Source organism: Pezoporus occidentalis, unplaced genomic scaffold (assembly GCF_034315485.1).
Source record: "Pezoporus occidentalis ecotype Australia unplaced genomic scaffold, CSIRO_AGI_Poc_V1 ctg42, whole genome shotgun sequence".
Taxonomy (NCBI): Eukaryota; Metazoa; Chordata; class Aves; order Psittaciformes; family Psittacidae; genus Pezoporus; species Pezoporus occidentalis.
Window position 1 is genome coordinate 5949590 of NW_026915747.1, and position 15599 is coordinate 5965188.

General features: G+C 46.6%; 1 protein-coding gene across 8 annotated transcripts in view; it reads left to right on the top strand.

Moving 5' to 3' along the window:
- LRGUK (leucine rich repeats and guanylate kinase domain containing) overlaps window positions 1-12558 on the top strand; it is a 55814-nt gene extending 43256 nt beyond the window's left edge. For 3 of the 8 annotated variants that reach the window (XM_062634265.1, XM_062634266.1, XM_062634267.1), the window contains 3 exons: window positions 3580-3714; window positions 9559-9728; window positions 10518-11304. In XM_062634265.1, coding sequence (XP_062490249.1) covers window positions 3580-3714; window positions 9559-9728; window positions 10518-10663 — 451 coding nt within the window. In that variant the 3' untranslated portion in view covers window positions 10664-11304. Of the gene's footprint in view, window positions 1-3579; window positions 3715-6419; window positions 6521-9558; window positions 9729-10517; window positions 11305-11341; window positions 11558-11654; window positions 11806-12421 lie in introns of those variants that run through there. The other 5 variants (XR_009967726.1, XR_009967725.1, XM_062634269.1 and 2 more) reach the window with 5 other exon arrangements.
- The last annotated feature ends 3041 nt before the right edge of the window (window positions 12559-15599 follow it).

Here is a 15599-nt window from a genome sequence, read left to right on the forward strand (position 1 = left end):
CTCCCTTTATTTCACAAGATGCATCTTTTGGAAGCTGATTTTGGAGTTAAGTATTAGGCTGCTTTGGCAGAGCTGTCAGGCAGGTGAGAGCAAATCCTGTCACCCCCAATCAGTACTTGCAATTACCAGGCCTCAAGGGATAGGTGCACTCAGTGGAATTGGAGGCAAGAGTAGACAACATCCCATTCCGTACAAGATGTTATGTCAAGAGGGGCCATAAATATGAATGTTATAAAATGGTTGAAATGCTGAGAGAGAAGCTGAATCCTGGAAGGTAGCAATTAAATAGCGGAGAACCTGGTAGGTCAAGAGGTCCTCTCCACTGTTAGTGCGTGGTTGTTCTATTGAGCAGGTTTATTTACACAGAATTGAATCAAGTTTTAAATACCCATCAGAGAGGGGCTTTCACCTTGGGAAAGCTCACCTAGGGTTTGGTGGTTCTTCATGGAAGAGAGGTTCAGAGAATCATAGAACACCAGGCTGGAAGGGACCTCAAGGATCATCTGATGCAACCTTTCTAGGCAAAGCATGCCCTGTTCCAATGCCTGACCACCCTCTTGGTGAAGGAATTGTTCCTAACATCCAATCTGGATATTAGGAAGAACCACTTTGTGCTAGCATCATGCTGAGAGAGGACTGAGAATGTAAATAGGTGGCTGGGGACCAGAAATGGTGGAGGGCAGGGGCAGCTCAGCTTGCGTTTGAGCAGCGCTGCTGCAGAGAATGAGAGCCCTGCTTCAGTGTGGAATGGACCTAAATTGTATGAAATAGATGAAACTGATGTCAAAAATGATATATTCCAAGAAGTTCCAAAGGTATGGTTTGAATTCTTGTGTATCTGTAAATATTAAAAAGATTCTTTAATGTTTAATCTCATCATTAGACATTTTAATCCAAACTGAAATATACTGCTCCATTTTCCTGAGTATGGGAATGTGAAAAGTGGTGTCACACAAGAATCTAACCTGTCTTATTTATTGCAGACCCTCAGGCTTATCTACATAAATGTAGATTCTTAAACCCAAATTACTGGAAACCTGGCCTCTATTTTTTGCCTGGGGCTGTGTGCAGGTGTAATTGAAGTCATTTTGATGTCTCATTGCCTAACATAATGTACAAGCAACACTCGGTGGTTTGCTCTGAGTAATTTCACTAGTTGTCTGTGTATTTGAGGGTAATAAATAAGAGGTTGGGTTAAAGTCTCCTTCAAATCAGGCCTTTAGCTAATGATTAACTTCTTGAATTCTTCTAAATGTTGCTGAAAGAACTGGAGGAAGCAAGAGCAGGCAGCGCCGAGAGGAGGATTTATAACATTGCTTCTCTGAGTTGGAAGGAATTCATACCCTTTACAGTTTCACTGCCAGAACTTCAGAGAGAGAAGGTCTACAGCAGCCTTCCAGTGTCTGAAGGGGGCTACAAGGATGCTGGAGAGGGACTCTTCATCAGGGACTGGAGTGATAGGACAAGGGGTGATGGGTTCAGACTGAAACAGGGGAAGTTCAGGTTAGATCTAAGGCAGAAGTTCTTCCCTGTGAGGGTGCTGAGGCGCTGGCACAGGGTGCCCAGAGGAGCTGTGGCTGCCCCATCCCTGGCAGTGTTCAAGGCCAGGTTGGATGGAGTCTTGGGTGACATGGTCTAGTGTGAGGCATCCCTGCCCATGGGTGATCTTAAGGTCCTTTTAACCCAAACTATTCTATGATTCTATGGTCTGCCTGTGGCTGAGACTCTCTTCAGCTTGGATTTGATTACTGTGAGCATAAGATTTGTGCACACATTGTTCCAGAGAGCTATAGGACTGTTTGTGTTGGAAGGGATCTTAAAGCTCTTCCACTTCCAACCCCTGCCACGGGCAGGGACACCTTCCACTAGAGCAGCTTGCTCCAAGCCCCTGGGTCCAACCTGGCCTTGAACACTGCCAGGGATGGGGCAGCCACAGCTTCTCTGGGCACCCTGTGCCAGCGCCTCAGCACCCTCACAGGGAAGAGCTTCTGCCTCTTTCAGTTTTATTTCTGTGCCCCTCTCAATGACAAAGCCAGGACGTTGTTCTGAACTCATGGATGTGCCTTTTCACAGGGTGCTCTTGAACTTCTTCAGCCTGTTTTCCCATTCTTTTTTTTTTTGTTTTCTGAGCTGAGGCGTCCTGCTGCAATTTGAATTCTACTCTGAGCCTAAATACCTATAATGACAGTACAAAACATGAGAGACAACACAATGGAGACATTTAGTGCGGAGGCAGAAGGTGAAAAACCATCCCTATCACACCTCTAACAATGCATCTTTTCCATAGCTGTTGGCCATGGTGGTTTAAGTTTATTTATCAGCTCAGTTGCAGCTTTCCAGAGTGGGTCACAGGTTCTGAAGCCAAACCTTTGCCCATTTTCCCATGGTTGCCCTTCGGTCCTGCCTTCAGATTCCTGCTTTAACCTCCCCTGTCAGGGGGTGTATTTCTGTGCTGTACATCAGAGGTCTTTGCTGAGCTTTTCTTCGTGTCTTCTTATTTTCATTTCCATCATGTGGATTTACAAGAACTGATTTTGAGAGCAGTCGGCTCTGGGGGGCATTAAAGGAATCAGGCCCTTTCACCTATGTAATTGGTTCAGATTCCAATCTGAGCTGGTAACAAACAAACACCATTACCAGCTGGTGGTTGCTTGACAGTGAAACAATAACAGCTTGAGGCCTTACACTAGGGAAGCTTTATTTATAGGTGTTAATAAGAACAAACTAAAGAAAGGGAAATTTAAAGGCAACGAGTAGAAAAACCTGGCTTGCAACGCAGTGTATTGGGCTAGGGACTGACTTCTGAGGAGGGGAGGGGAAAGCCTCATCACTGAAGCATCAGAAGACCCACAGAGGGGAACAGTCCTGCTCTGGCAAGATGAGGAGGTGTGAAAAGGCAATGAGAGATTCCAGCCTTTTTGTTTCCTATGGGAAACCAGCAGTGGTGTACTTGTTGCCTTAACAGCCTATGGTCAGACAGGGCTTGGAGCAACCTGAGCTAGTGGAAGGTGTCCCTGCCCCTGGCAGGTGGTTGGAACTTCATGGTCCTTAAGGTCCTTTCCAACCCAAATCATTCTGTCATTGTCTTTGGTTTTAGCTCTGTGGTTCAAGTCTATAATAATGAATAGTGGTGCCAATTACGGCAATAATAGTGATGCCAACTTTGGAATTGTCAAGAGTGCTTTGCTTTAGGTGTTATACATGGCAGTGATGATGAAAACTCTCATCTTGTGAGTTAGTCACAGTCTCACCCCACTTCGTGTGTCTAATAAAAATGTCTCTATCTGAACAAGTTGCCCTACACTGCTGTCTCAATGGAGAGTGATTCATCCAGGCTGCTTTAGCTCCTTACTCAAGCTTCAGTTTATTCCTACTGTAGCTGTGACTGTTCCTCTCTATTTGCTATAAACAGAGCCTGGATTACTACCCCCAACTGCTTATATTGCTGCTTCTCTCCCACAGGAGATAACACTCCCCTCCAGCTGAACAGGTCTTGTGAACTCACTAAGCTCTAATGAAGCTATCACAGTATAGAAATGCAGGTAACAAGCACTTTATTTTCTTTCCATATCATTTCAGGGACCTGGCAGCCACTCCTGCACCGGGCAGCTCCCATCAGCAATTCCTGGAACCAACAATGTATGCTTCTGTGCTCTCAGATGGAAGGAATATGACCCAAGACCAGAGCTTCCCCCTGAGTAACCCAGGGGGTCGGTGAGTTCAGCTTCTGAGACAGCAGATCATCGCTGGGTGGAATGAAGGTTAATGCTGCAGTGTGCAAGAACTAAAACCATTTCCCAAGCTAATGCAGTTGTCTCATCTGCTACATCAACAGCCTTATTAAGCACGTGTCACTGCAGCATAAACCAAAGTCTTGCCATTTGTGGGACTGGTTTCATTTACACACCATAATTCACATACACAGAAAGAGAATTTTGAGAGCTTTCTATCAAGAGGATGTTTGAAGGGAGAAAGATGCTGAAAGAAACTTGGTCCAGGTATAGAAAAACAGAACTTGAGTGGAAAATACATTTTTAAAACAAATTTACCAGATATTGCTATCAGGGTTATTTCTCATTCTTTCTTTAGAGGAATACCATAGTTACCATTTGGGAGGCTCTGGTGATCTTCACATTCATATCTCATCCATGATAGCATCAGATCCCATCACAATACTGAACACTGTAATACCTTTACCTTCTCTTGCTATTTCAAATACTGCTACTATGCTTCATATCTTGTGCAGCATCTCTGTTCATGAGTGATGAACATCCTCATTTACTTGTACCACAGCTAAACAGGCTCTGAGGTATGAGAGGGAAACATCTCCCTATCTCATTTAAAGCTTGTAGAGAGGTGAAGGTAGAAGAAGATATGAAAAGGCTACATCTTCAGTGCCTTCAGCTATATTTTCCTGACTGGCTCTGCAGGTACACATTGCCTCTTACAGGATGGCTGTGACTTACTCTGATGGTCCTGTTTCATAAGTACATCTGAGCTCTGGCTGCCAACAAGCCTGTCTGCTGCTGTGGCAATGACATTGCAGCTTTTCTATGCAGCATCCTGGATAAGATTTGCTTTTTCCCCTCTCCTGGCCATCTGTTGTAATCCCATGCCCAGATGGGATATACAGAAACAGCCGGATGCCACACAGCATGACCTAGTGAAGCGTAACACACCAGATCCCCATCCACACTAGGAAGTAGGTGTGTGCTTGTAGCCATCCTCTGCTCACTCTTCACAAACTACCACAAAGCTCATCTGAAAGCTTCGACTTGAATGAGCTAAATTGAATGGCTTAGAGTGAGCTATGCTGTCTTGCTGTTGGTAAACTTGAATTGGATGATGGGTTCAACCCCATGTTTGCTATCTTGTTCTAATCCCATGCAAACCAATATACCTTTCCTGCTCTATTTAAACACATCATGCTGTGGATTTGCCACCCCTGTGTTTTCACACCTTGTAAAAATCATTGTTAAATAACCTCCTAAACACACATAGAATTATAGAATCATAGAATAGTTAGGGTTGGAAAGGACCTTAAGATCATCTAGTTTCAACCCCCTGCCGTAGGCAGGGATGTCTCACACTAAAGCATGTCACTCAAGACTCTGTCCAACCTGGCCTTGAACATTGCCAGGGATGGAGCATTCACAACTTCCTTGGGCAACCTGTTTCAGTGCCTCAGCACCCTCACAGGGAAGAACTTCTGCCTTATATCTATCCTGAACTTCCCCTGTTTCACTTTGAACCCATCACCCCTTGTCCTGTCACTCCAGTCCCTGATGAAGAGTCCCTCTCCAGCATCCTTGTAGCCCCCTTCAGACACTGGAAGCTGCTCTGAGGTCTCCACACAGCTTCTCTTCTCCAGGCTCAACAGCCCCCATGTTCTCAGCCTGTCTCCATACAGGAGGTGCTGCAGCCCCTGAGCATCCTCGTGGCCTCCTCTGGACTTGCTCCAACAGCTCCATGTCCTCCTTATGCTGAGGACACCAGAACTGCACACAGTGCTGCGAGTGGGGTCTCACAAGAGCACCTCTGGCTGGGATCCCCTCCTTTGACCTGCTGGTCACACTTCTGGTATGAGGCAGCTTTTCACATTAAATCAGACCAGTGAGAAATGCCAAGCATCTTTGTGAGATTTCAACCCCTTCACCTCATCCCTCACGTGTTAAACAGAACTTCAAGCTAAGCTTGCTGTTGTAAAAACCCCTGTGTTCCTTTTCTATCCTAGAGAGACTGTGCTCTCTCTGTGATGTACTACCTGCCACTGTAATTACAAGTAGTTAATTAGCATGCTGTTAAAAAGGGCAAACCCACAGGCCTCTGCAGACTCATTTGTCCTGAGTATTTGTGCCATGGTGGAGTGTGCTGAAGTGGAACAGAGTGAGTGTGTGAGAGAAACCAAGTGCGTAATAAGTTGCTGAGGGATTATGCATCATCTGTCCTTAGCAGGAAGCAGCAAGACCTATAACTCAAGTGAGTGCGAAGCTCTGATGAGTTGTAAAGGTCTTACCCTTCACATATGGGAATAAATATGTCTTTCCACTCCACCACATTGTGGTGTTTTGACTTCAGCACTGTTTTCATTTAGCGCTGTTAATAACGCAGTGGGAAAACAACTGTGAGGAGAGGAAAAGCAAACTGCTAATCTGATTCGTTTTCCATGCGTGCAGCATGGCCTACAGCAAACTGGTAGAGAGTTGTGTTGCCAGCTCCTTTTGCAAGGGAAATATGGGAAGCTGGGAAGGAATTTGCTTAGAGGAGTGATGGATGGAAACGCTGTTGTGTAGATGTGTTTGAAAACCCCCTGTATCTGAAGCATTGTACAACCTGCAGTTATCTGGTTTGAATATTGAGGTGCTTTAATATGTTCTTCTTTCTCTCCAATTTCATGCTTTCAACATTTGGAATGGAAGAAAGAGTAAAGTAAAAAAAGCCATCAAGGGGAAAGAGTACGTATGAATGCGTTGACCTGTGAGCACAGCAAGTGAAGGAAACACTGCTTTCCAAGAGCAGGGTTATCTCACATCAAGAACAGATTAGTCTCTCTCTCTGCATCGCTGAGACCATAGCTATGCTCTCCTCCTGGGAAGTAACCTACGATGACCTGGTCTTTCCTGATCTCACTAAAGAAAACACTGTGCCAGTTTCCAGGGACTTCTCAAGTCCTCTGCTGGAGGCTGACCTCTCCCACACATGGAAGTGTGGATTATGTTTGCCTGAGGTGCCATTTGTTTTCACTCACAGGCTTAAGCAATTTATCATCGCCTTTGGTGAGTAGCAGTCCTTTAGGGCAATAGATCTTACAACTGTACTTTAAAGCACTGCTACTCGCCACAGGCAATGATAAATTCTTTGGGTCCCTCTCTGCTGTATTTCATCACTCACTTTAACCAAGCAGAAGTCTTTGTAAGGTTGTTGAAACGATCTGGTTACAGCATAATGAGGAGAGGAGACACAAAGTGCAGTGAGTTGGAGAGTAGAAACTTCTTAATCACAGAACACTGCCAGGGATGGGGCAGCCACATCTTTTCTGAGCACCCTGTGCCAGCACCTCAGCACCCTCACAGGGAAGAGCTTCTTTATGTCTAACCTAAATCTCCTTTGTAGTTTAAAGCCATTCCCCCTTGTCCTATCACTACATTCCCTTCTGAAGAGTCCCTCTCTATTTCTTCTCCTGATATCTTCTCCCTAACTTTTTCTTGTATGTACAGGCTGTGGGGTGTGCCTCGATACAGGGCTCTTCAAACCTCACCCCACTGTTCTATTCCATTCACTTCTACCAGTGACAGAAATAGAAAGCAGACAAAATCAGAGCAACTGCCACAGTTTTTATTCTTGTACAAGCACCTTTTCACACTGAAGACAAGGAGACAACGTTCTCCATGTCAGGACTCCCATTAGCTTCTGTACTATGCCTGTTTGCAAGTTTGAGGGTGGAATAAGAACCTCACCTACCATTTAACAAGGAACTGACTCAAATATTGAATTGCACATCCCCATTCCTGCCAAACACAAGCAAATGAGAAATGTCCATCAACTGAAATATTACAACGTCATGTGCAACGATGTACGTTAGGGTTTGGCAGCCCAGTGCAACCAGAATCTAAACAGGATCTGTAGCAGGCCAGTGCTTTACTCCTCAACTCATTACTGAGGGAAAACTTTAAAGTCAGGACACACAGAATGGTTTGGGTTGGAAAAGACCTTAAGATCATCCAGTTCCAACCCCCCAGCATGCCTGCTTCCCCTATAAACAGTCTCTTTTCTGTGCTGAGGCTGTCAGGAAAGGACTAAGGATACCTTGTCCAAATTCATTCACAGGTCACCTGGCAAAGGCATAGAGGCAAATTCTCAGCTCCTCTGTCCCACACTTCCCAAATACCTTGGACATCTACATGTCAGAGACCCCATAAGCTCTAGTTTCCCACTTACCTTTGATGTCATTCTCATTAAGCAGCTTTACAAGAATCCTTAATTAAGTTAAATGCTTCCTGTAACACTTGTACTACAAAAGCCTGAGTGCCTGCATTCCCTTTACACCCTGCCCAGTGGTACATGATCTATTTCCAGGCTCTACCTTGTCTTCTGCCATTTAAGAAAGGAACAGCTGAGGAGGAAAGCCATGGAGATTGTTGTTGAGTACCTTTGGAGGCTGGTTTTTAACACACCGCGTTCAAGTAGTTGCAGCTAGAGCTCCACGGGGGTTAATTCTAACTATGTGTATCTATTTTTAGCCTTTATTCGTAGGTGGATGTGTGACTGTGTTCTCTGAAGCAAAAAGCAGTAGTCAGCCTTTTAGAAACTGGAATAGATGCTGTTGAAGAGTCCAAGGTGCTGTTTATACTAAGCCTGGATTTACTGCTTCTAGTTATTTCTCATCCCTACTGCAGTTATGTCTGATGAGTATTACAGGCAGCTAAAATGAGATTACAACTAGGGTTAAGCACTTGGCTGGAGCACTGGGTGTTTGATGAGCATCCTTGGGTGCAGTGGACCTCAGAGGAAGACGTCAGCACACAGTACATTAAGGGATAAAATATCCTTTTACCTTGAAGGCAACAGAAAAAATCCCATAGTCTTCCATAGTACATCTATCTAGTGACAAGATAATTACCTGTTTCTTATGGGAGAACCTCACTGTTATATCTCATTATTCATGATCCTTTCTTCTTATTGTATGGGTTTATTCAAATACCACTGAAATACTTCCTTTCCTTTCCCCACAACACTGTAATCACAGTTATTCTCACAAGCTTAAACACTTCTTGCAAGAATTAGAGGGTGAAATTCCTTTGGCCTGCCCCATGGGTAAGGTCAGGGTGAATAATCTTCCTCCTAGGCTCATAAATCTATGAATTAGTTTCTCTCACCTAGACCCGAACAGTCCTTTCTGTACAGAGACATTATTAATTATTTGAAGCATTGCTCCAGAAATATGTCACAGTTTTGCATGAAATAGGTAGTTATTGATCCTTACATATCAATCAAGGCCTTTTCCTTACTTATCTTGAAGTAAATTGATAGTCTATAGAGGGAAATGGGAAGGCTTTATCAGAACGAGCTACAACACGGTCGTTATCATTGTCAGGGTCTCAGACCATTCGTGTTTTGGCTTTTCTGCAAGAGACATAACAGGTCAGAGGTGCTTTGGATACTACTCACTGGTAAATGACTACTCATGGTTTGTGTTGTCACTGGGGTACTACAGAAACGCTTCTTTTCGAGGCAGTTCCTCTTTTCTTTCACTCACCAAGAGAGAACATCGAAGATGGATTTAGGAACAAGGAGCCCTGAGTTCTGATCTCAGATCTGGAGCTGATGCACTGTCGAGTGGCTGATGAAATCAATAAATTCAGATGGAGAGAGGCAGTATCTGTGTTTGCTAGCACTAGAAGTTTTGTGATGTGTAAAGCTTTGTGGAACCGGTAAGTACTGGGATTTATTTCTGTCTCTTGACTGAGTCGTGTGACTGCAACATCAGTGGTACTGTCAGGCTTGGTGCATATGCTATTTTATTGCTATTTTAAAGGATGAATCATTTCCTCCTCTCAGCTGCAAAGAACCTGGTCCTGCCAGGGGACGATTCCTAATCTCATCTGGTTCATCTGCTGCTGGAGGTCTGCCTGTTCGGAGCCCTGTTCCTCATGCTCACCTCCCTGAAGAAGCCAAAGCTGAGCATCAAAATCCAAGAAGAGCTGAAGATGGAGTGCGCAGATTGAAAGGTTTGAACCATATTGGAACACGTTTTGAACCACTTGGAACAGGCTTCCCAGGGAAGTGGTGGAATTAGCATTCCTGGAAGTGTTCACACACTGAGTAGACAAGGCCCTCAGTGACATGGGTTAGTGGTGGCCTTTGCAGTGCTGGATAAAGGTTGGACTGGATCTTAAAGGTCTCTTCCAACCTGGTTCATTCTGTTCTATATTCTATGTAATAGAATATAGAACAGCTTTGCTCAGGCTCTGCATCTTACTATAAAAGCAGTAGCTTTGGGTTACAGAGCAGCTTCTTCATGCTTCTAGTAATGACACTTTTAAGAAGCAAGGATATGTTGGAACTAGACGATCTTAAGGTCCTTTCCAACCCTAACTATTCTATGATTCTACAATACTTTGATGTGGCAGACTCATCACAGTGTGAATGCAAAACACTCAATACAGCAGCTTTCCCTCAATGAACTTCCTGAGAAATTAGCTAGTGACTGCTTAGGTGTAAAGTTGCTCTTCCATACGTAGAGGGAGAGCAGTCACTACCTGAAGGTGTTGCTCATCCCTCTTTCCCCAAAACACTGGCTTTTCAGCTGCAGATTTGTGGGAGCTCTGGCTGCCCCATCCCTGGCAGTGTTCAAGGCCAGGCTGGACACAGGGGCTTGGAGCAAGCTGCTCTAGTGGAAGGTGTCCCTGCCTGTGGCAGGGGTTGGAACTGGAGGAGCTCTAAGGTCTCTTCAGCCCAAACCATTCCATGATTCTATAAACACCCTCTTAGTGCTTCTTCACTTCTTATTTCTGCAGACATGGAATTCTCTGCTGAGAACCCCCAGAGGAAGCACAGCAAGTCCAAGGCTGGTTCTTCTCAAGTGCCTCAGCTCAGCAACTGGGCAGGCTCCAAACCTGTCCTACCTCCAATCCCATCGGGGAGGAAGAAGACCACCCATTGATGGCCTCTACTAGCCAAGCCTTTGTTGGGATTACACTGACTCTTTCTGCCTAACAGGAACAGTGATTTTTATGTATCTATTTCTCTTCCACAAAGTCTATGAAATATTATTCCTAAATCCATTTCTAATTAATTCTCCCCAAAAAAAGGTTATGTATTTATAACTTGATTAAAAAAGTAATTTCTCTATTCCCCAAAGCTAGAAATTATTTCCCCAGGCACTCCCAGCTGGGAAATGGTGTAGATTTTATTCCTAACAGCCACATGACCACATCTTGCATTAACTTCTCTCTTTTCTTCCTCTCCTATGTTATAGGTTTAATTGAGGTGTGGGAGCATTGGGGTCTCTGTTAATGTTGTCTATATTGTAGGAGTAGTGAAGGACTTTGTGAAATGGTCAGAGTTGAGCTGAGAGTTAAAACGACTTCCAGACCTCTTTGTTGTTTAATGAAATGTGGTTTTTTGAAGGGATGAGTCCCAGCTCTTGGATTTGCAAGTGTATTTAAACAGCCCAGTGAGGAGCCATCAGGGAACCTGAGTAGAATCGCTGAGGGCTAGCTGAAGCTGTGAGTAGTGTGTGAACATTTGTTCTCCTCTATGCGGAGTAGGAGCTCTGACAAGTAAATAAACCTCTTGAATTAATGCTTCCTGGTTAATTTTCATTACCATCTACTTAGAGAGCAGGCAGTGAAGCCCCTTTGCCCCAGCAGCTTCCCATGAGGAGGGGGCATTTGCTATTCCTATTGCAGCGTGGATCTTTGCATGCACACAAGACAGCACAACTCGTTGCCACAGTGTGGAGTCAGGCCCATGGAAGAGCTCTGCCTGTTCACAGTGTGGCCAAGGGGTTTTGGTGATTAAATAGGATAAACTGAACAAAGGAGCTCAGCTCATGGTAACTAATGGATAGATACAGATAGCCTTGACCTTAAATTCCAGTAGAGCCTGGAAAACAACTCAGCTTTTTATTAAGTAGTTCCCTTTCCATAGAGCTCTTTCCAGCGGAAGAACAACAGCACCTTTTTCATATCACTGATTGTGACAGAACAAAAAGCCAGGCTGCTCCGTGGCCTGGTTTCAGAAGGAATTCAGAAGCTGCACTTTCAACCTTAGTGGGTGTTTTGCCAATGCAGTTCCACAGGGGTGAGTACCCAGCTGCCACTGGACACCGACCCGACCTCCACAGCTTCTTCAGCAAACCACAGAGGGCTCCTCGTGGTGCATTCCCTCTATAAATACCCTTGCAGAAGCTGGCCTGGCTGTTACAGTGGCTACGTGGAGCACTGACAGGGATGCTGATGGGTGTATTGGGCTTTGCTGGTTTAGAGGTGACAGTTTTGCCATGCACTGGACCAGGTTGCTTTAGGAAGTTGTGGCTGCCCCATCCCTGGCAGTGTTCAAGGCCAGGTTGGACACAGGGGCTTGGAGCAAGCTGCTCTAGTGGAAGGTGTCCCTGCCCGTGGCAGGGGTTGGAGCTGGATGAGCTTTAAGGTCCCTTCCAACACAAACCAGGCTGGGATTCTGTGGTTAATGAAGGTACCTCGTGGCTCATACACAGCAGGGCCAGGGGTGGTCACACCTCCTCACTTGTTACACAGGTAATGCAGTCAGTGCAGATAAATGTTTTCTCCAGGACACAAACGCAGAAACACATGCTCAGGCCTCTGCAGCCCAAGTTCATGTCTGGAAAATAAGGGCAGCGGATGGTAAGTAACACCCCAGTCACATCAGTGCCTCTTCTCCTTCCATTCCTGCCCAGTTCTCCAAGCTGAGACCACTTCCACATTCAGCCCCAGCTCTCCACTCTTCCCTTGGAAAGGTTACTTCCTTCAGTGTAAAACAGATCAAACCAGGACAAGTTATCCCTGGATCGTGATGAATTTCCTCTGCTTGAAGGGTGCAACCCTTGCAAAAGAGCATTGCACACCTTAAGAGAATGAGCACGGAAGCTTCAAACTGCTCCTCTTTACAGGAATGTCTTAAATGTGGAGCTCTTCAGTGTAGGAATTATATGTCTATTTTGCTTATAGAGAGCTGAGCATACAGGTTACTCTTATTTCCCGGTTGTAAAATCCTTTGCTCTTTTGTGATCAGGGTATTGCATTTGTACCAGACAATAATGTTTGAAGAGAATCTCCTATTTTGCAACCAGTTCTTGGGTCCTGAGCTTTCAATTACTTCCAAATGTGGCATGTTCAGTGGGGTTCATAGAATCATGGAGTGGTTTGGGTTGGAAGGGACCTTAAAGCCCACACAGTTCCAATCCCCTGCCACGGGCAGGGACACCTTCCACTAGAGCAGCTTGCTCCAAGCCCCTGTGTCCAACCTGGCCTTGAACACTGCCAGGGATGGGGCAGCCACAGCTTCTCTGGGCACCCTGTGCCAGTGCCTCAGCACCCTCACAGTAAAGAACTTCTTCCTTGTATCTAACGTGAACTTCCCCTGTTTCACTTTGAACCCATCACCCCTTGTCCTATCACTCCAGTCCCTGATGAAGAGTCCCTCTCCAGCATCCTTGTAGCCCCCTTCAGACACTGGAAGCTGCTCTGAGGTCTCCACACAGCTTCTCTTCTCCAGGCTCAACAGCCCCAATGTTCTCAGCCTGTCTCCATACAGGAGGTGCTCCAGCCCCTGAGCATCCTTGTGGCCTCCTCCGGACTTGCTCCAACAGCTCCATGTCCTCGTCATGTTGAGGACACCAGAAGTGCACACAGTGCTGCAAGTGGTGCCTCACAGGGACCTTGTGTGGAAGCGAGACATGGGAATTTCTAAGGAAGAAGCTGAATTTGAAGCCAGTTCAGCCAAATACCCCGTTTCTTTCCTGCTTTCCCTGACCTTTTCCTGCTGTGCTCTCACTTGCTCTCTTCCCCCTCGCCAGCCCTCCACAACTCAAGCTGCAGCCCCCATGTACAAGGATTCACCCCCAACCAACTGCAGTCTGCTGAGCCGCCCTTTGTCTCCTGCACTCTGAAGCAGGGAACATCTGCTTGAGCCTGGAGGCTGTTGTGTTGCTGGGGTGTAAGGTTTACGTTTCATTGTGCCAGGGAACTCTGTTTTCCTTGGCAGGAAGCGGTTGGGATTACAGCAGGGTCAGTCACTCATAGTGAAACAAAGCTCCGAGGCTTGAGTTTCACAGAGGGGACTGTACCAAGCTGTTGAATTTCCTCCTTTTTTCAGTGAAACATTCAACATTCAATAGAATCAGGAGCTGTGGTGGCTGCCTTGTGAATGCAAATGGCTTTACCAGCCACGGGGAGCTGCGTGCTTACCACACGCTGTCTCACGACCCGGTGTTACGCGCGGGTGAACCACGGCGGAAGGAAACTGCACCGATTTGTGTTGTCCCAGGAGGATTTCCATAAGCACTGGATCAGAATCCAGGGATTCTGTATCCCTGCTCAAATGCTGTCTTCGAAGTGAAGCGCAGGAGACTGTGCCCATGCAAAAGCGTTTTGGGAAGCCCAGAGCAGCTCTTTCATCCTGATTCCTGCCCTAGGTCAGCAGCAAGGCGGTAGGAGGCACAATGCAGATGCTGTAGGATAAAGAGCTGCTGAATGAAGGGGTGGAGAGTTTGTCAGACATAAAGGGATGGTGTTTTCATATAGACCTGTGCCTGAAGGAGAGGATGTGAAGTTTTCTGGCTGTAAGTTGGATGCAGAGTGAAGAATCCCCCCCTGCAGGGGCTGTAGAACAAGTCCATACCCCTGGACCTAGGACAGGTAGAACTACTGGCCATCTGCTGCGCATGTCGAGCACTGAAGGCCGAGATGCTCCATGGACAACCACAGTGTGTAGGCAGCCAGGGCAACCTGCTGTGGGCTTGGTTAGAAGACAACAGCAGAAGGCTGGTGGTGGCTTGGGCTCTCCAGCACCCATTCCCCACATTAGTAGCTGTATATTAAACAAATGGGTACAAAACGGTTGGGTTTGGCACTCTGACCTCATCTCCCTGCCTCATTCCTCCACTAACCCCACTGATACCAACCCCAGAAACCCTAGAACCGCTGGCAGAGGCTTGACTTGCTGGTGACACCGCTCCAAACCCAGCAGCTACACCTCTCTATTGTATCCCTGTAACCGTGTCCTGCAGACAGATGAGGAACAGCTCCCAGCACTGACCAAAGGGCTGTTTATTTCCCTGCTGATCACACACATCCATCTCCAACCCTGAAGCTCTATGTCACGCCCTGGCAGTGTCTGGCTGCCCCATTCCCTCTGCCTGCTCCCTCAGGAGCTTGTCTAAGGGAAGATGCTGCAGAATAGACTGCTGTTTGGCAGCTGTCAACGTGAATTAGGGTTTAACAGCCCTATGGGGCAGAGGGTGAGGAGAGCTGCTGCTCAGTGTGATCACACCAACCACCCGGGTCCCTCTTTGAATCCCTCACTCAAGGGAGAGACAGAGAAGGGCTTGAAGGAGACCCAGGAGGTCCTTGCTGGGTCTCATCCTGTGCTGCTGGGGTGTTGCTTCAGCAGCCCCAGCCTGCAAACCACTTTTGAGTTCCCCTTTCAGCTACCAGCTGTCCCTTCTAATGCCAAGGTGTGTTCCACCGGCTTCTCCCCATGGTGACCCTTCATCAGGGACTGTAGGGATAGGACAAAGGGGAACTGGTTTAAACTTAAAGAGATTTAGGTTAGATATAAAGCAGAAGCTCTTCCCTGTGAGGGTGCTGAGGCGCTGGCACAGGGTGCCCAGAGAAGCTGTGGCTGCCCCATCCCTGGCAGTGTTCAAGGCCAGGTTGGACACAGGGGCTTGGAGCAAGCTGCTCCAGTGGAAGGTGTCCATGCCCGTGGCAGGGGTTGGAGCTGGAGGAGCTTTAAGGTCCCTTCCAACCCAAACCAGTCTGGGGTTCTGTGGTCTGTGGGTCTGGAGCCCCCTGGCACGGAGTCAGCCCTGCCCACCCTGTGCGGGCTCCGCACTACATCTTGCTGCTCGGACA